Source organism: Malus sylvestris, chromosome 11 (genome assembly GCF_916048215.2).
Source record: "Malus sylvestris chromosome 11, drMalSylv7.2, whole genome shotgun sequence".
In the NCBI taxonomy this organism is placed as follows: domain Eukaryota; kingdom Viridiplantae; phylum Streptophyta; class Magnoliopsida; order Rosales; family Rosaceae; genus Malus; species Malus sylvestris.
The window spans coordinates 39,755,027-39,776,013 of NC_062270.1; the positions used below are offsets into that span (position 1 = coordinate 39,755,027).

At 35.7% G+C, this 20,987-nt stretch overlaps 1 protein-coding gene across 1 annotated transcript; it reads left to right on the forward strand.

The window, feature by feature from the left end:
• Positions 1–15,017: 15,017 nt before the first annotated feature.
• LOC126589863 (protein TRANSPORT INHIBITOR RESPONSE 1-like) lies at positions 15,018–18,789 on the forward strand. Its single transcript, XM_050255300.1, has 3 exons — positions 15,018–15,727; positions 16,860–17,352; positions 17,501–18,789. Exons 1-3 carry the CDS (start codon positions 15,264–15,266, stop codon positions 18,296–18,298), a joined length of 1,755 nt encoding a protein of 584 aa, XP_050111257.1. The 5' UTR covers positions 15,018–15,263; the 3' UTR covers positions 18,299–18,789.
• Positions 18,790–20,987: the final 2,198 nt, after the last annotated feature.

A 20,987-nucleotide genomic window follows, 5' to 3' on the forward strand; every position in this document is an offset into this window, starting at 1 on the left:
AAAGCAAATTCGAAGTTCATGTGCACACACTTCTAACAACTCTTACAGCCAAACCTGCAAGTCAAACCACACAATCTTTCTACCTACCATTCTAACTTAAATCACTGCTCTATACTTACAACTTACAATCAAGTCATTCGAGTCGATAGAGCCAATTGTAATCGTGTCTAGTTTATGGACGTGCATGCGGACCTATCAAGCAATTTAAACAAATGTCAATCCGCATGACTGGTCCATAAACTAAACACTATTAGATAGCACCATCAGGCTTCCTTAGTGAATACTAGCGCAATCTCAGATGCTGAAGTCAGTCGGAGATATAGATTCGATACAAGCCCCATAGGGATCATAATCTGGATATCCTCCATCCAACCCCGGCCAAAATGAATTAGGGGTATCCTATCGTTGTCGACGTTGTGTTACCAATAAATATGTTACTAACACCAATGAAAATGGTGAATTTGCATCGTGCACCGTTTGCAAGCCCTAATGAAGCTAGCAATAATTTAGAATCCACCCATTGAAACATAAGCATAATGAAATCAACACATTGACCTGATAAGAAATTTGAACCTCTTGACACTTTAAGTAACAAACCACAAACAACTCTTTAAACAACTGATACTTTTGGCCACACAGAATTAGTGGGATTGATCATCCCCCGCCCTTGAGATCACTGCAGTTCTTGGATGAGGTGAAATTATTTAAGCATGAAGGTCACTTACTGTTATTAATTGAGGTGTTAGTTACAACAACAAAAAAGTCAAACTCGCATCTAATCCACATTACTTACAACAATAAAAAGAGTGAACTCGCATCATGCGCGATTTGGAAGCTCCAATTAAGCTGAACCATAGAACAAAGAAATTAGAATCCGAACACTGAAACCCAACCACGATGAAATCAATTCAACATATTGGGATCATTGCAACAAAATTTCAACTATTAGACACTTAATAGTAACAAACTACAAAATCTCACATGGTCACAACTTACATACAATTGAGACACACGAGGCTTGAAATATCGCTATATTAGTGTAATACGGTGTCCTCGTCGTATGTTTCTTTCTTTCTCTCACCCTTAGCCAGGAGGCACATCGGTTTGGGTATAATTCATGCTAGATTTGGACTCTACAAAGTCGTTTTAAGATTAAAAAAATGTTCAGTGATTTACGTGTTTTATTGAAACATCATGGAGTTTAAATTCTTCAACCAGAAGAATAAAGTTGAATTATTTTCTTGCAATTTCTCGGAAACCAAACAGTCCATTAAGATTTGATAAAACAGAGTTTAAAAGTAAGAGAAGGGAAAAGGGGGCCTCAGATTAGCATATTGGCACATTCCTCATCCCAACGAACGACCATGTGTAGGAAGTATGAATCCACACACATGCGCATAAACGTCGTCGTTGCTTGTGGCCTTCATGCTTCTCATCATCGGCAGCGATCTAGTGATTGATCCAAAAATCTACTTCTGAAACCCTAATCGAACAAAACCGACGACATTTTATTTTGAACAAAAATAAAAGATTGGATCCTTCGAAAATTCAGAACACGCTGAGATCGAAAACACAGCGAGTGAACTCCGATTAGGGTTTTGGTTAATCTTACACTGTCGTGGCAGAAGCCTTGGTGGTGTATATATACATATACACATATACATTTGGGGATAATTAATTAGAGATTCTCTATGATGTCCATGTGTCACATCAACACACTAACGAAAAGTTTAACATATCGTAACGGTAAGGACGAAATTGATTGAAAGTCAAAACATGAAGGATGAAATAAGTATCTGCAATACATAAACGAAGAGTATTGCTATAAATTATACCTAAGATAAGAGAAGTCAAACTCTTTTACAGCTCTGGAGAAGGAGTAGCAAGTTGGAGACTCCCACCATTTGTGATAACAACCGAAAAAAATATCATTAAACTAAGAGCTAGTTGGTTCGTTTCTTTAACTCTCGAATTTGGTTGATTTTTTGTCTCTATACTCCCGAAAACTACGAAGCACGACATGATGTTATAAGTTCACCTAAATTTTAAGATAGTACTTGAATTTATACTTAAACAGGTGAACCTTAAATTGCTATAACGGAAGTGGATTTGTTCATTACGTTATTATGTCACGCAGTGATATGACCACGCACAAAAAATTATGGAGAAGAAAAAGGATGCAAGTCTACAAGCTTGATCTAATTTTCTTTTTGAGTTGCAATTTTTTTTGTTTAGTTTTCAAGAGTTTTAGGGCGCAAAACTGGGTCAATTACACTCTATGATTCATACAGTCGACCTTAGTATTCAAAAGCTTTAGAAAGCATCAATGTTGATTAAGATCCCCATGTATGATATGGGCTATGGGGCCAAGATATGTGAGGGTTGTGGAGATGGGCCTTCACATATGAATGTGAGGCCTTACCCCAATAGGGCACAAAAAGAAGAACAAACCCCAAAATGTCACAAATCAAAGCTTTGATATAAAGTATCCTCTGGAAAGAGAAAGGATTAGTGGTCCACTCTACTCTTTGGTTGGACCATTTAATTAAATATTAAAAGGTACGTTCGTTAGGTTAATAAATTGAACTAGATCCATCGGTTCATAAATTGGTTAGGTTTTTAATTTGAGGATTTAAGATTTAGGACCACGACAGCTAGCAAGTTATTTTCAGCCAACCAAAAAGTGCAATTGGCCCATGACATAAACTTCTCGAAACCTACAGATGGAATTGATAATTCAGAAGTCATGGCAACATATCAACATATGTGGTCCAATGATTAGAGACGAATATTTGAAGCCATATTTTACAAGACATGTTCTGAGTTTGGTTTCTAACGCTGGTGAATCACATGATTATGATCAGGTGAAGGTTTAAATAACTTTATGAGTCTTATTAGCTTTTAGAAATATGGACTACCGTGGTGAAACTATTAGATGGTCCATTCCCAAAAAAAAAAAATCATCACAACCTACTAGAACCTAAAATTACTAACATAAAAAGAAATAAAATAACTTTCATGCACCATTTTTGTGATGTTGCCTTTTTTTGTGTAGTATAATTAGTTGGACATTAATTAGCTTCTTATATGTTAAGGAATTATTTCTTTTACACAATAGCGTGTTATATTTGACCATACAAATGTAACAAGCAAAACCATTAATTCACTTTGATTATATTATAAACAATTTATATTGATCTGGAGACCATTAGTCATCATATGAATCAAAACAAATTGAAGAAAAATAAATAGTTCCGATTATGACATATGTAGAGCGAAATGATGTATGTCGTCATGTAAAGATAAATAACTCTTTACATATAGGAGCTAAGTATTGTTCTACTTAGTTTATGTCCTAATTAAGAGGGTGTGGCTAGTTGGCTACAATTTCCCCCTTATTATTATTATTATTATATTTTTTGTATTAGTAGTTAGATTTTAACATTCCAATATCGAGGAAGGGATCCAAATCGAGAAAGGGATCCTCTTCGAGTCCCTTCTCCCTAATCCATTAAATCAGGGAATTCGTGCCATTGAAATTTGATCAAACGGCTGAAATTATTATAATTTTTAGAGTGACCATTTGTTTATAGTCGTTAGATCAAATTTCAATGTTCAGATTCTTTAATTTGATAGATTAGGAAGAAGAAATCCGAAAATGATCTCTTTCCCCAATATCGTTGTTCATTTTGAGATACTCAATGTTCCGTTGCATTGTAGAAAAAAAATTATAAAGCGTAATTAAAACAAGATTTGCACAAGGCAATATCTCTTGACTATTGGCTAATGATTTGAACTTGGAAGTCTAAACCATCAGCTCAAGCGTGCTGTGGGTGCCGAATCTTAGTTTGTCATCTTGCACAGACAAACGCTGCAGAGAAAGTTTCTAGGAAGGCTGCTCTGCTGAGATGGAAAACATGGTGCCGCTACTTTTTGGTAACATCACACATCTTCGAATTCGGATCATTTCCGAATCTCTACGTTTAGAGTTGACGGACTAGAAAATTCGGATGACTCGATTTAATTTCTACGATCCTTCTTAGTCTAATCCTCTATCTTACTTTACACAAAGTCAAACTTTTGAACAATCTAAATTTCTTTTTTTCTCTTTTGAAGAATCCAAATTTTTTGATCCGTCGACACTTAACACAGAGATCGCAAAAAAGATCTTAATTCAACATCACCCTACATATATTAAGCAACTTTATTGCAATATATATTTATATTTACCGTCTCCCTACATATGATTCATTGTGCATGTCAACTTAAGCTATCTAAGATTTTACCATACAATTGGATTTTGTGCATTTCTTGTCTCTTTACTAATTACAGGTTTATAATTAGGAAGCGATTTTTGTATATCATTTTTCACTTTTTGTATATTTTTTCAGATATGATCATTTAATTTTTAGGAAAACTAAGGAAAAGTTAAAAAAAAAATAGTTTTAAAGAAAAATAACAAATAAAGGTGTTGTGAATAGTACCAAAGAAAGGTAAAAATATGATTTTTCGTTAAAAGTGAAAAGTACCGGAAATGTTTTGTTAAAACTCTCCTTCTGTTTTTTTTATCCAACCATAAATGAACATGTGTCAAATTTGTGTTTATAATTTCAATTATTTAAACACGCGTTCATCTTTAATTGAGCAGAAACCGAAGTTGCTGCTGAATTTGAAACAATCAAGTGGTATACGAAAAAAAAATGTGTGCACTAAAGCGAAACTACTTGCACGTAAACTAGAGATTGCCGTGACCTTTCGTCCCAAATTCTATAAATTAGCTTCGGTACTGTAATCGTTTCTCTCCAAGTACTTCGTCAAAATCATGTTTTTGATTGACGTGTATGTATGTAGTTATTGTCAAGTAAAGTTGGGAGACTCTTCTTAGATAGGGCTTATCCATTGTGTTATCGAAGGCTTGTCATTCTAGACTTGAACTCTCACAATCACCCTTGAATAAACTATATTATTTACACGAAGAAGACGGGATGAGCTTAGCCTCATAATAGGCTAGTAATAATGTGGTTCAAATTCACCTTTGATCATAATCGAACCTCATTTACAAATGAAGAGGAATATCAATAGACCATAGTATTAAGTGACAATCACCTTTGAATTATGTCGTGGAAAACATTCAATAGCCCATGCAGTTAAGATATGCTTAGTTTACCAGTAAATCCAGTCTTTTGCAAAGGTTGGGTGAAAAATGTCAGCAATGAGTACGTATTAGACAATGATTTTGTTTTTAATTTGCTACATTTCACTTGCAATTTATAATTTGACACATTTTCAAATTATCTTGCATAGTACAAACACAGAACAACACTTTGAAAAGAAAAAGAAAAAAAAAAGCTCTGCTGAACTCAATTGTAAATGCATTCGCCTATAGTTTGGAAGTTTTACTGTTTTTTCAGTAATTTGATTTTTGAATTATTACATAAATTAAGTATATAAAAAAACTCGTTTAAAATTTTAATTAACTTATACAGACGTGCCAAAATCTTAATTAACAAATCAAGAGTTAGTATTTTTCCATAGAAAGGGATAGCAGTTGACAACGACAAATTGATCATCTTTGTTTAAGATAATCTCGAACCCACATTTTAATCGTGTATTACATAAACACGTACGAAATTTGGTCAAATGATACCCACTACGCCAGGTGGCAGCACGCATGGTAAGGCCGAAAAATTAGGTAAAATTCAAGCTTTTTTTTTTAATCAAAAGCCTACTCCATAGTACGTAACTGTGAAAAAGAGTAATAGAAAATAAAGAAAAAGAAGAAGACACGTTTCCCTCAAATGATAAGAGCAATAGACCTACCTAAACCACAGTCTACCATTTAAGTTAACAAGAGAAAAAAATCGTTCCCTACCTAGTAATACGGGTTAATAATATTTTTTATTATTTATAAGTGAGAAATTTTAAATTCGATTTTCTTAAAAAATGAAGTTGAACTATATTATTATGGTTGATCAAGTGTGAGACTTAGTCTACTCCTCCTTCCATTTTATGTAAATATTATAGTTTGTTAAATACAAAAGAGAGAAAAAGCAACCCAATCAGATGTCGCCACCTACGTACTAATACACGTAGAAAAGCTAAGAGGAGAGGATTAGATTAGAGGGTAACTAGTTCGGTGTTAATTGTAAGTCGGGAACTAATTTGCCTCATATCTCGTGTCAAGCGTTTATTAGAGAAGTAATTCATTTTGAACGTCAGGATCAGGATCCTAAGCTAAAGGTGATCCTCCTGAGCAAGTATATCAGGTCGTTCACATTTTATCCAACGATTATAATTATTATAACTTTTAGAGGAGTCATTTGTTTGTAACCGTTGAATAAAATTTGAACGGCCTGATGAGCTTACTCAGGATGATCCTCACCTTTAGCTCAAGAGAGGATCTTGATCCTTGAACACCAACAGTTAGTGTTTATTGGACAAACAATGCTACTAAGACTATCTTTCAGTAACAAGAAGATAATAACTTGCAACATGACGTTAAGTCGATATCACGTTGCATAAACAGATAAACTCAAAAACCGTCACTTTTGCAAACCTTCCTTGTGAGTTCTTTCTTGCGTCAAACCATGCAGAGACAGTAGAAAGATAAAAAAGTTACAGAGAGAGAGAGAGAGTCACTGAAGTTTTGATTGGACAGTGCAGGTCGGGGGCACACTAGGGCAGGCAGACTTTTGCCACCCTCTACTCTCTCTAAACCCAGAAAGAGCTCTTTGTTTTGTTTTCATAAGGGACCCATAATAGAATTAACTTGATTTTTCATGATAGAAGTTGGTTTTCTAGCGACTTACGAAATTTGTGCTTATAACAGGGATTATTTATATTAAAAATTATTTTGTAAATAATCAGTTTAAATATAATCGTTTAATTTAATTAATTATAGCAAATAGTTAAACGATTTATATACTTTTAATCCAAATGAACATTTGTTTTTATGCTGTTTGAAAATTAAATGATCTCATTTTTATTGATTTTTTGCACAGTAGATCTTTAAATAATAATTAAAGTATGAACGATTCTAATTATAAATACAAAATTTCGTAAATCGATAACAAGGCATCTTGAGGAGGAACTCCTCTTCATCCATTGAGAAGCCAAGTTAATTTCCCACAATTATTGGGCTTCTGTGCTTGGGTGCTTCTCTGTTGCGTCTGCTGTGCCGTAACTAGGCATTTGCTTTTTGGGTTACCTTACAAGTGCAGGTTATATTACCACTAATGAAATTCATGGGGTCAGAGACACTACACTATATATGGTACACTTTGTAGTATGAGGAAAATATTTTCATTTGATAATGCACTAAATGGTGGAAGCTTATGAACTGCTTTCAAATTTGGAGAGTGGGACTAAGGAGGCACTACTTCCAGCTAACTTTCATGGCCATATTTGCATATATGCTATTAGAAAGCTTTATCCTCTAGTTATATGGCAGCATCAAATTAATTATATATGCCCTTTTCTCTAAATGCCAAACTAACCTTTTCAAAGTTGTATAATCATCCCCCGTCCCGGCGTTTTTGTGCAATAAACCCCTCCGGGCGAAGACCAGTGGTAGGTGGTCCCGTTGAGCTCTCGGAGAAGGGTGGTCTAGTGTGTAAGGATATTAATGAATCAGGGGGAACTTTTAGACAAAAAAGTTTTATAAAACTCTTAAGGCTCTTGAATTTGGAGTTTTCAACTTTCACGCAATTCACATCTATAAGGTTTAACAAGTAATCAATATTTCACAACCAAGGGTGTAGTACTCTTTATAGTAACAGTCCTTATATATCATTTTAACAATTGAAAGATTGTGAATAAGAAAGTGAGGACTTGGAGAGAATAGAAATTTGTCTGAGTTAAACTATTCACGGTCATTTTTTGAAAATATATTTTTGGTGTGAGGTGAAACCAGAATACAGGAATCGGTGAGGAGCCAACTCCCGATTAGAACCCGAATGTGTTCTTCAATCTTGGGTATGAGCAAGACGAAACTAATGATGTGGCCTTCTTCTTTTGCCTGGTTTGTAGATTTAGGATTTAATGGGCAGCAGATTTTGCATCTTTTTTTTTTCTTCTTTTTTTTTTTTTTTTTTTTTGTAGAGAATCTATCTGCGTATTTTATGCCAATAGTTGAAGGCTACAAGAACACAATTATCATTTGAAACTATTGGCATCCATATTTTTGGACACATTTTAGCAGCCTTGATTTGTTCGCATTAATTTAGAAGTTCTTCTGTTTTATTTGTTTGTATTATTTGATCCACAATATGGAGTACAACTTTTTAAAATTATGAAAAATGCACACATTCTCAGTTTCAAAAAAAAAAAGATATAAATAATGGGTGACTCATATAATTTGTAACTATTTATATATGTTAATGGACAAAAAGAAGTCAAAAATCATAATAATTTTAATACTCACTGATTTAGTGCGGGAGCCATACCCCAATTCGAAATGTGACAAAGTTATAAAGTGATTTAATCAAAGTAAAAGAGCGTATGTGAGTGGATTAAACGTTTGTTACAAATAAGGAAACTTTAACGAAAAGCTTCCGGTACTGTTCACTTCGAAAAACCACATTTTTACACTAACAAGTTAATTATAGTACTATTCATTTTGTCTTTTATTTTGTCTTTATCATTAAAACTTAAAGTTTTTATACTCTTTTCATTAATTTTCCATATAAATAAACAATGTCAAATCATAAGTATGAGTACAACATAAAGTAACAACCACCACCCGCCATCTAAACGGAGAAATGGATACATCGACCTTTATTCTTTTTCAAAATGTAGTCAACAAAAGTTTGCTTAATTTTCTATTTGGTGGCCAATAGCTAGCCACCGATCTAGCTAGATGCTTGAGTTTTCAGCTACCGAAGGCACAATTAGGAGATCAATCATATAAGGCATACTGTTTAGACTTTTGGGTGGTGATTGCATGTACAAGTAATTGTACATGAAATATTAGAGTGAGAGAGAGAGAGAGAGGTAGCTTTTGCTTTAGCTAATTAAAAAGTAAGAAAAACTAATGAAAAGGGTTTGAAAACTTTGAGTTTTAATGATAAGGACAAAATAAAGGGTAAAATGAATAGTACCAGTATTGACTTTTTAGTGTAAAAATGTGGTTTTTCGTTAAAGTGAACAGTACCGGGTGTTTTTCGTTAAAGTTCCCTAAAAAGTACTCATCTCTAGTTACTAATTAATAAGAAATGCTAATACACAAAGGTGATTAATTAACAAAACGAAATTAGGGTTTCAATCAAGTGAAGGGTAATATATATGATATGAATCGGTATCAGTTGATGGGAACAAGATATCATTGAAATAATGGCACATGAAATGATGGCCTTGGGTAATATTCTTGCCATTAATTACCTAGTAGTGTTTCCTTAAATTTCATTAAGGATTGCTCTTGAGTCTTGACACATCTCATCATTTGCAAGTTAGTGTTTAATTACTTTTGCAAGTTGGTGTTACATTTTTCAAATCATATCCCAAAGTTAAAAGTGAAGCGTCAAAGTTTACAGTTAAGGGGTTTTTTTTATCAATAAAAGTGAAAGATCAGTGCGACCTTCAAATATCTCGGATTCCAAATATTGTAAATTGAAACATCACAAAAATGTTGAAATATTGCATTATTGTTAGATTAATTTCACTATTTTATCTAGGGTTGTGCTACCTACACGTCCTTTTTATCATTTACACATATCTGATTAATTCTTGTCATTTCATCTCTTTAATTCATTTGATATGACGATCAAAAAATGATTTCTTGTGCTAGGTTAATTTTGCCACCGAGGGAAAGGAAAAAACAGTAGAACAATAATAAGAGAAAAATTTGTGACCCATGTGACAATAATAAAGTTGATAGTGATACAAAAAAAAAAAAAAAGTGCGTAGCTATAGATAGGGACCTACACTTATACATGTAAGCTAAGGGCCTACATTTTTATATACCCCCTTGATCATAGAGAACTTGATTGGAAATGCTCATAGTTCGGACTCTCGATGAAAATATTGAAAACCCTACTCGATCCTACTTGCTACAAGAAAATATAAAAGTTTCATATATATGAACCAAAACTACATGGACAATACTTTTTTGTCGTGAATATTTGAATAAGATGAAATGCTCAATGAAAATCTTTACTTAGAGTAACACAGTTAGGATCAATAGACCGATCAATTGAATGTATTTTACTAATTTCGGCGATCCTTCACTTGATCTTAGACAATCTAGCATGCATATTATTTGTTAATCAACAATTTAAATTATATTGTAAAACTTGTTTGATTCACTTCGATAGTTTAATAATGTAACATGTTAGACTATCTGATGTAATAATAACCTTCTAAACCTATAATGCATAAACAAACGAATGACCGTTGTTGCAAGAAAATGCACAAGCTTCATATATGAACAACATCTATAGATAATATACTTCTTGATCCTGAATATCTAAATAGGACAAATTGCTAAGTAAATATATATTTTTTTTCACAGTAACACAATTAGAATTAATAATTCGATCAATCGGAATGTGTATTATCTTTATGTAGACGATTTTTCACCTAACCTTCGATAATTTAACATGCATATTATTTACCAACTAACATTTAAACTATATGATTAACCTCGATTGATGCTCATTGACTAGGACAATTCAAAAATATAACATGTTAAGCTATCCAATGACAATGACTTGTATGTAGACCCTGCGTAAAGCGGGAGCCTTGTGCACTGGGTACGACCTTTTTATACATATTTTCGCTCAGCTGTCACAAATTTTGGATTGCTCATACAAGTACTGCCACTGCTTAAATGTTCTTCTCTAATTAATCATCGACATCGGACTGCAACTTCATTTGTGGGACAAAAAATAATACATCGTAACCTTAGTAGGTAAAGATAATAAAAAATACAGAAAAATATTTATATTTTTAAAGGGATTAATGGATGTTTTTGCTACGACAATTTATTCTTCTAGATGTTTTAATGATTCACATAAGTATTTTAGCATTTTCCTAATCACCATTGTGTGATTCATCAATGTTAGAATTTACGCCTCAAATATGTTGTGTGGAATACAACTCTGAATTTCGTTTCAAATTCACTAGATCACCTAATGGTAGTTCAGAAAAATATACTATCAACCAATGAGACCGAAACATCAAAACAAAGTCATAAGATTGGAATATTATAATTCTACATCTGCACTGAAGAAGGTGTAGAGTTGATCTTTCTCTTTATAAAAAAACAAATTTTTTTTTTGAGGAATCCTAGAGATGGTGGAGGTTTAGTGATTAGAGCTGAATTTTAAGTCAGTATTTCACACGGCACGTCTTAAACTCAACTTCTAATGTTGTTGAATTACATAATAATTGTCAGAAGAAAGCTGAAATCATTTTATGAGTCTTCCCAGCTTTCAAAATAATGCATATCGTGATGCAGACACCAACTAAACTTTTTTTTTTTTCAAATATCAAATTTATGTAATATAATTTGAAAAAAATATCAACATTAACATGATCGTGGAATAAGTGGGCAAAACTATATGCAGCTGAGTACACTCGAGAAGAGGAGAGATTCTCGGAGAACCATGCGTGGGGTTAATAATTAATTCCTTTGATTTTGTAACTAATTAATTATTTTTTAATATCTTAATCACGATTTTTCACCATTGAAAATCAACTTTGCTTGCAGGCCAGCTCACCATTAAACTATTGGATTAAAAAAAAAATTAACTGATTAAGACCTAAGTTTTTGAGCGAATTTTCAAAATATATATTTTTTCTAAGCGCTTTTTTTTTTTTCTTTTTTAATAAGATAATTTTGAATAAAGACGAGCTTGAACCAAGGGCTGAGATCTTCTCTTGACAAGCACCAATTATGGGCCGTCGATTTTAAAGAAAATAGTTTCGCTCATCATTTACAAGTGATGATAATGCTCACTATTCTATTTATCTCAAGTGATGGTGATGCTCACTCCTCTATTTATCATCATTAGATAAATTTAAATTTAAAGTCTGTTAAGTAAATACTTCTAAATCTCAAAATTTAAACTTATCCAATAATAATAGAATGGTCAGTATTAGCACCACTTGAAGAGATGACAATTTTTTGCATGACTTGTTAACTCGAGACAAAAATAACAAGTTTCGGGTCGGTAGATAAAGAGTTGGATCGTTATTAAGTCACCATTAATTGAATCAGATCGTTATCAAGTCACTCGTTAACTAGTTCGTTCATTATCGGGGTACCTATGAACACCTTATAACATATCGTTTGTAAGATCTAGACATTATGCATGACAATTTCTTGCATGATTTGTTAGCATGGTACCAACAACACGACATGTTAACGAATCAGATCATTATTTGGTCATTTGTTAAAAACTCATTAAGATAATAGATTTGACACGATACAATTTGATAAAATAACATGTACAACAAGAACACAATAAACACAATTTGTTTATCAATTTTTTACTAAGGACAGTGAACTAAAATACACCCGATTTTAAGGGCTGATTTGATATTGTTGTGCTTTGAAAAAAAAAATACTGTTTATGTTGTGCTGTGCGAATAAACTCATTTTTGCTGCTTCACATTTTTCAGTTTTTTTTTTCACAAAAAATTATGAAAATAAGCTGTTTTTAAGTGTTTACCAAACATCTTTTTGAGTTCAACTTTTTTTTATACACTTTTTATAAAATTACTTCAGTACCAAACCAGTACTAAGTCAAAATTAAAAGGGACACGTCTCACTGAGCTCACGCCGAGGCAGTGGATCGAAATAATACCATGTCCTTTTTATACTGACAATAGTACCCCTCATATACATGGGAACGAATGTAATTGGGGGGCATTCCAAAGCGGGCAATTTCGTACACTCAGAATTTTTGTGAGAAGGCCCATGTAAAAGTACGTACGCGGCCCTGGGTGAACCTGTAGGGGCGCTTACCGATTTTGGGTAAAAAAGTAAATTACCTAGATGCTTTTATAGGTGAGTAATGTAATGTTACTCATTTATGGGTATATATTACCATCGGACAGTACACTGGGAAAAGGCCACATCGTATGGTCTTGATTAAGATGCAACGTGCAGTTGTTTGTTGTACATTTGAACAAATGTTCTGCCCATCATTGACCATTTTATTGGTTGGATAATAAGTAAGGATACTATTAGCATTATTATTTTATATGCAGGTGTTCTTAAAAGCAAATGAGTTTTTGGTGTTATGCACTAATGACGGATTCAGGATTCAAATCTTAGAGTTCAGTGTTGTTAAATGTTTGAGATTTTTAAATATAAATAGAGCGCGAAACGCACAAAAAAGAGATTTAGTTATTCATTGAGATTGTTTTGTTAAGTACTTGATGAGCTTGTTGTCGTCAGCCAAATTATATTGTGCTCAATATCTCTCATATACTGGAGCAATCTGATGAGTGATCTATTTAGTGTTGTTGATGCAATTGTCAAGATATGTTAGCAGAGATTACATTAAACACTTGATCAGCACAAAAAAAGACTTTTACCAAACATTCGGAGGTCATCGAAAGACCTTTATATGTATATTTTCTGAACTTCGGGTGGTCCTGGGACCACCTTAGCCCCAATATATTTTGTCTCTCTTTTCAACTATAGTTCACATAAAATTCCAATTAAGAAATCAAAGTAGGTCAAGACGTGTACCAAAAATTGAAAAAGATGGCTTATAACCCATCTAATCTTTGCATGCAAAACAAAGTTTGGTGCTATATGTTTCCATTAACACAACTCCATAAATTGGTTTTGCATGACGGTTCCTACTTCCTATTGAAGATTAATTTGGGTTGGTTTTAAAATATCTTAGGACTCGTTAATTTGGTAGAGCGCTTGATTATCCAGCTGAACAACTTGTTATATTACAGAAAAAAGGAAAATCAGTTATGAGGATGTTGGACGACTAATGTGGTTGGTGTGCTAGACCCATTTTTTCTTTTTAAGATGGCGCACATCATCTCCACATAATTATATAAAATTGATATCGGCGAAATAGATACATAATAATATTACATGATACACGTATCTTTATATCATTAGATAATTGTAAATTTGTAACTAAAAAAAAGGTACATGGCCCCTACTAGAATGAAATAATAACAAATTATTGGACGACCATCACCACACTTCACTTCAACCCCATTTGATCTCGTCCTGGATAATTACCTACGGTGTTACCGATTGGTTTAAGAGTAGTATTCGTACTTGTACATTATATGTTATAAGAGTTCGATTCCACCATTTCATTGCTCCTTGCATAAGAAAAAGAGATAATAGGAGCGAATACGTTAACAAACGTATCAGTTTTGTAGTTCTAAGTAGTCATGCAACGACTAGTTGCATAACTTGCATTACAAATTAGTGGTGTTCTCCACTTAAAAGTTTGACGATACATAACAAAGACTGATCTATTATATAATTTAACCCAATTCATTTCCTCGAATACCGTTAGGCTTAAACATATTTCTACTACAATTCAATATCACATGATGTGACGTGTGATGAATTCAATAAACAACAAACGAAATAAAATCAGTTTGACAAAAAGCGAAACCGTTAATTAACGTGGGTTTCATACATTATTTGTCACATTTTGAAAACCACATGCATACGTGTTCAATCAACATATAAACGAGATAAAATTATTAATTAACGTGACGTTTACACGATTTATCGGAATTGTGCCCTATTTCCACAGATAATATGCACTCCAAAATCTTCGTTTGCTTTGAGACGCCCCCCGGGCTCCACCCCCTTTGCGTACACCCGTTTTCTGCGGCTGCCCTTGGTCGCCCAGCGGATAAGACCACCCCACCGCCACCGCGCAATCCAACGGCTCTCAACTCCCACCCCACAAGTATTGTCATCTCAACCGTTAACCAGCATCAGTCGCACAGAACCCCACCACTAAATTTAACCCCGGTTAAAATCTAACCTCACTCCAGCTCAACATAAAATCCTTATCCTCTTACTTTTTCTCTCTCTCACTACTTCTCTCTCTCTCTCCCTCTCTCTTACTTTCTCTCTCCTCTGCAACTCTGCAACGAATAAGCTCGTTAATGGAGTCTCAGATCTAATCTAAACGACGTAGCTTCACTCCCCCTGCTTCGTCTCTCCTTCTCTGTTTCGCTGTTTCTCCAGCTGCTTCGAATCCAGATACGTCAGAAGAGCGACGTCGTTTTAGTGCCCTTTCGACCAGATTGAGCTGCGGGAAATGCCGAAAATGGCGAACTCGTTTCCCGAGGAGGTGCTGGAGCACGTGTTCTCATTCATACAGACGGACCAGGACCGGAACTCGATCTCGACGGTGTGCAAGTCGTGGTACGAGATCGAACGGTGGTGCAGGCGGCGGATTTTCATCGGGAACTGCTACGCCGTCAGCCCTAGGATGGTGATCAGGCGGTTCCCGGACATTAGATCCATCGAGCTCAAGGGAAAGCCTCACTTCGCTGACTTCAATCTGGTCCCCGAAGGCTGGGGTGGGTACGTGTACCCCTGGATCGCCGCCATGGCCAGCGCCTACCCTTGGCTCGAAGAGATCAAGCTCAAGAGGATGGTAGTCACCGACGAGACCTTGGAGCTGATTGCCAAGTCCTTCAAGAATTTCAAGCTCCTCGTGCTTTCGTCCTGTGAGGGGTTCAGTACTGACGGGCTCGCCGCCATTGCTGCCAATTGCAGGTTTCTCGCTTTGCTTCTGTATCTTTGCTTTGCACTGTGTTTGGGAAATGAAAGCTTGAGCTTTGCTTGTTCTGTGTTACTTTAGCTGTAAATTTCGGGTTCGATTAGTTTCTAAGTTACTTATTTTGTTTATTTGAACAATTTGTGGGTTCCTTTTGGTTGCTGAGGATGATTTAAGAGTTCAAAAGCATTAAAGTTTGAATCTTTCGAGTTTTGATAGCGAAACGAGTGAGATTTCTTCACTCTACTCTTACAGCACGAGCACATGAACTGGGATTACTCAAATAGTAGAACACCCATGATTCAAAAATGCTCAATTTCTTGCCCTAGATTTTGTATTTGAACATGTTTGCTCTGTGAGGAGTGTTAAGTCTGTAAATGTGTGTAAAGAGATCTGATTTGGTGGGTTTTGAGCTGCACATTGTTGCCTTTATTGGTGGTTTGCAGGATTTGATTTCCCAGTTTTGGGTTGTCCCAGTTGGTTACCATACTTGGATCTGAATTATTTATTTTCTGCTTTTGTTCTGATAGATCTGAGTGGGGGCTTCTTGTTATGTGAATGGTTGATGTGCAAAATCTAGTCAAGATCAATTGGGTTACTTTTTACTTTCTTGTTATCTGGGCTGCTTTGTTTGATATGGAGTACCGTGGATGTGAGGTTGTTTTCAAAATTTTGGATGGTAGTTCTTTGGATGGTGTGTGGATTACTTTTGTTTTCTTACCACTAGATTCTATTTTTCTTTGCTACTCGAAGATTCTTTTGATCTAGTTTCCCATTTTTTGGCTTTTGCTTTTGGGAGATTACTCGTAGCATGTTTTTTACTTGTAAGAATGCTGGGTTTGGAAAGAAGTGTGAACTTTTGTGTGGTGGTGATGGTTCAGTGAAAAATAGAAAACTTACTTTTCTTGTAAACTTTAGTTTGTGGAAAAGTAGAACAAATTTAGAAGTCTAGTCGCCGTCATTTGATGAGTTGCTAATTATTATCGGTAATCTAAATTTTGTAGGTAGTCTTGTTTCGTTTTATTCAATTGCTTAATTTAGAAAAATTTTCTTTCATTTTTTTTGGGCTTAAATTGTGAGATATATCTACCTTGTCTTATGGATGCACTCATTCGCTTTTTGCTGATGTAGGAATCTGCGGGAGCTGGACTTGCATGAGAGTGATGTGGAGGACCTAAGTGGGCATTGGCTCAGCCATTTTCCTGATACGTACACATCACTAGTTTCCCTCAACATTGCCTGCCTAGGGTCTGAGTTGAGTTTCTCTGCCCTGGAGCGCCTGGTGGGTAGGTGTCCCAACCTGAGGAGTCTCCGGCTCAATCGTTCTGTGCCTCTTGACAGGCTAGCCAATCTACTTCGCCAGGCACCCAGGCTGAGTGAGTTAGGCACAGGGGCGTACTCGGCTGAGTTGCGGCCTGATATCTTCACAATCCTATCAGGTGCCTTCTCAAGATGCAAGGAACTCAAGAGCCTATCTGGATTTTGGGATGTGGTACCACCGTATCTTACGGCTATTTATTCTATCTGCCCTGGGCTAACATCACTAAATTTGAGTTATTCCAATATTCAAAGCGCGGATCTTGTAAAGCTTGTTAGCGAATGCCCGAATCTGCAGCGCCTCTGGGTATGTCCTTTTTTATGCAATGTTTTCAGTCTCCTGTCAGTTTAATTAAATTTTAATTTTTCTTAGGGTTAAAGGGTTCGATGCTTACAGATGCAAATATGTTCAAATTGTAATTCGGATTAGTAGCTAATTAAGGACATGACTACAGGTATTGGATTACATTGAAGATGTTGGCCTTAATGCCCTGGCGGAATCTTGCAAGGATCTACGAGAGTTGAGGGTGTTCCCTTCAGATCCATTTGTGGTGGAACCAAATGTTTCCTTGACAGAGCAGGGCCTCATATCTGTCTCTGAGGGCTGTCCAAAGCTCCACTCAGTTCTGTACTTCTGCCGGCAAATGTCCAATGATGCATTAATCACCATTGCTAGGAATCAGCCGAACTTTACATGTTTTCGTCTTTGTATAATTGAGCCCAAAATTCCCGACTACCTGACCCTTCAGCCTCTTGATGTGGGTTTTGGGGCCATTGTTGAGAACTGCAAGAATCTCCGACGATTGTCCATCTCTGGTCTACTAACTGATCGAGTGTTTGATTATATCGGAACCTATGGTAAAAATTTGGAGATGCTGTCTGTAGCCTTTGCCGGAGATAGTGACTTGGGGCTTCATCATATATTGTCTGGGTGCGATAATCTTCGTAAGCTGGAGATCAGGGACTGTCCTTTTGGTGACAAGGCTCTTTTGGCCAATGCTGCAAAGCTGGAGACAATGCGATCCCTTTGGATGTCTTCTTGCTCAGTGAGTTATGGAGCATGTAAGCTGCTAGGCCAGAAGTTGCCGAGGCTTAATGTGGAAGTCATTGATGAGAGGGGACACCCAGAATCCAGGCCGGAGAACTCTCCCGTTGAGAAGCTCTACATCTATAGGTCGGTTGCAGGGCCTAGGTTTGACATGCCTGGCTTTGTATGGACCATGGGTAAAGATTCGACGTTGAGGATTACTTGAATGTTGACATGGACGAATCCCCACGATTCAAACCTTTTGGATGTACTGGATGGGCGGCGGCAGGTACACGCTTAATATATGGTACTTAAATTGTTTCGCATTTAATTTCATTGGTACGGTAGCTTAATATAGATGCAGCTCTGATTGGAACGTGAGGCTGCGGGGGTAGGGAGGAGAGGTATACAGAGGCTCGAGAGCTCGATCGCCATCATTTTACCATTGGCTGAGCTATGGGATACCAGTTAGCGATTAATAAAGATTCAAAACTCGAAACTCCTGTTGTTGTAATGTATTGAACTGAAACAGAGATGCATTTTTTTCTTCGATTGGGCGTAGCCACCATTTGTATGCTAGCAGATGCAGACTTGTGCTTATGTTTTTATGCATTTTGTTATGTGGCTCTTTATTTTTCAACAGGAAGTAATTGCCTTGCGGACACAAATCTATCATTGTTAGCCTTCTCAGCAAATAAAGCTTCATATTTTTGCGTATTACCTTTTTTCATCCATTGTAATGTTTGTATTGTTGATGCGTCCTTGTTTCTTTCTTGGAGCTCATCTTTGATGGGAGAAATTAATTTCGGGAGCTATCTCTCGTCAATCGAGAGATACTGTTACAGTAGCATTTCGAATTTAGACAAGTTTGGTAGCATTTCGAATTTAGATAAGTTTGGTAGTAACGCTTTCATCACGTCGTTCATAGGGAACATTTCAAGAAAGTATAAACCTAGTATGTGCTCTTGCAGAGGTTTATTTAGTCACTGTGTTAAGTGATGTCTCTGGTGCAAGTGTAAACTTGGAAGAGTGTTCAAACACGAGATGTTGTGACGGTATGTCAAACCAATTTACAGAGTGAAAACCCTAATGTTGGTAAAGCTTCTCTTGTGTAAATATGGCAAAAGGAGAAGAAAGGGAGTTGGGTAAGAAAAAGCAAGCTCCTTCGGTAAATGGTCTCTTCGGCCTGCTCTCTGGTTAATCTTATTGGGTAGGGAGGAGAGAGAGAGAGAGGAGAGAGAAAGGGAGGGAGAGAGAGAGACTTGACTGTAGAGCCATGTGATAGATTCGGTGACATTGGATGGCGTCCACAACTTTTTGCTTCTTTCACGCGCTCTCTCTCTCTCCTCTCTTTCCATTGAACATCAGAATCTCAGATAGCCCCCCCCTGCCTGGCCACACTAATTAATCTCAATTACTAAAAACAAGGATAGATTGGGGATTAACCTTCTGAACTATTATTTTAGTTGAAATTGATCATCTAAATTATTTTTTTAGGAAATTAACCTCTTAATTATTTAAAATCAGTCAATTAACCCCTTGCCGTTAGACTGTAGAATCAATTTCGTCAAATTTAAGGGCAAATTTTTCATTTTATAATCAATTGTTACTTGTCAGCTATAATTGCCAATAAAATTTTGACACATGGACATAGAAAAATTCAAAAACATAAAAAAACCAAATGTTTACATAATGGACCATCTCACATTGTCATTACACATTATTTTGTTTTCAAATGTTATAAGTTCATTGGTGGTTATAGTTGACAAGTAAAAATTGATGAAGGAAACACTAATTTTCCTTTGAATTTGATAAAATAGTGGATGGAATCTACCGACAAGGGATTAGTTAACTGATTTCAAATAGTTCAGGGGGTTAATTTACCAAAAAAATAGTTCAGGATGTCAATTTCAACTGGAGTAATAGTTCAATGGGTCAAATGACAGTTTATCCTAAAAAAAACAAAACAAAATTTCTAAATATAATATAATAATATGATAATCTAACAAGAGAGATAGAGAGACTACATATATAATAAAGAGTTGCGATTGTCTCTGAATCTTTGTGTTTAGAACATCTGGATTAAAAAATGGACCGTTTAAAGACTTTGTTTTCTGTGAAGTAGACTAATGGGATGAGCTATGAAAAATGCAAGGTTTAGATTGAGCCGTCCAAATTTCCGAATCTGCATGTCCCGAACACAGAAATCTGCAGAGGTTCTTTACCTCATAATACATAGTAGAGATGATAGGGTCATATAGATTGAAAACAACATAACACAGACACCATCAACCCCACCACATACTGAAGACTAGGCCTGGCATTTTGGACCCAACCCGTTAAACCGACCCGACCCAACCCGTTAATATTTGTATTTGGGTGGATGCTTAACGGGTCGGGTCGCTAACGGGTGAACCCGTTAACAACCCGTTAAATAACGGGTCACTTTGGGTCAACCCGTTAGACCCGTTAGGACCCGTTAACACCCGTTAGCACCCGTTAGTTGAGGATATTTTAGTAATTTTAGTAAAGTCTTAATAACAAAAAATAAACTTTATGCAAAAAAAAATAAATAATAATTGTTAACGGGTGTTAACGGGTGAAACGGGTGACCCGTTAGCTTAACGGGTCGGATTCGGGTGACCCGTTAGCTTAACGGGTTGGATTCGGGTCACCCGTTAACTTAACGGGTCGGGTTCAACCCGACCCAAACCCAATAAACCCGACCCGTTTACAGGTCTATTGAAGACTGACCTAAAGTTTTAAAAGAACAAAACGAAGCCAGAACACAAAACAAAAGAATAAAAACAATAAGGTCAAAGTTTGATTTTGGTATGTATAATTTGGAGGAAGTTTCACGGCGTTTGTGGTTTAAATTGTCGGAATCTATGTTCTTAATCGGCACATTATTTTAC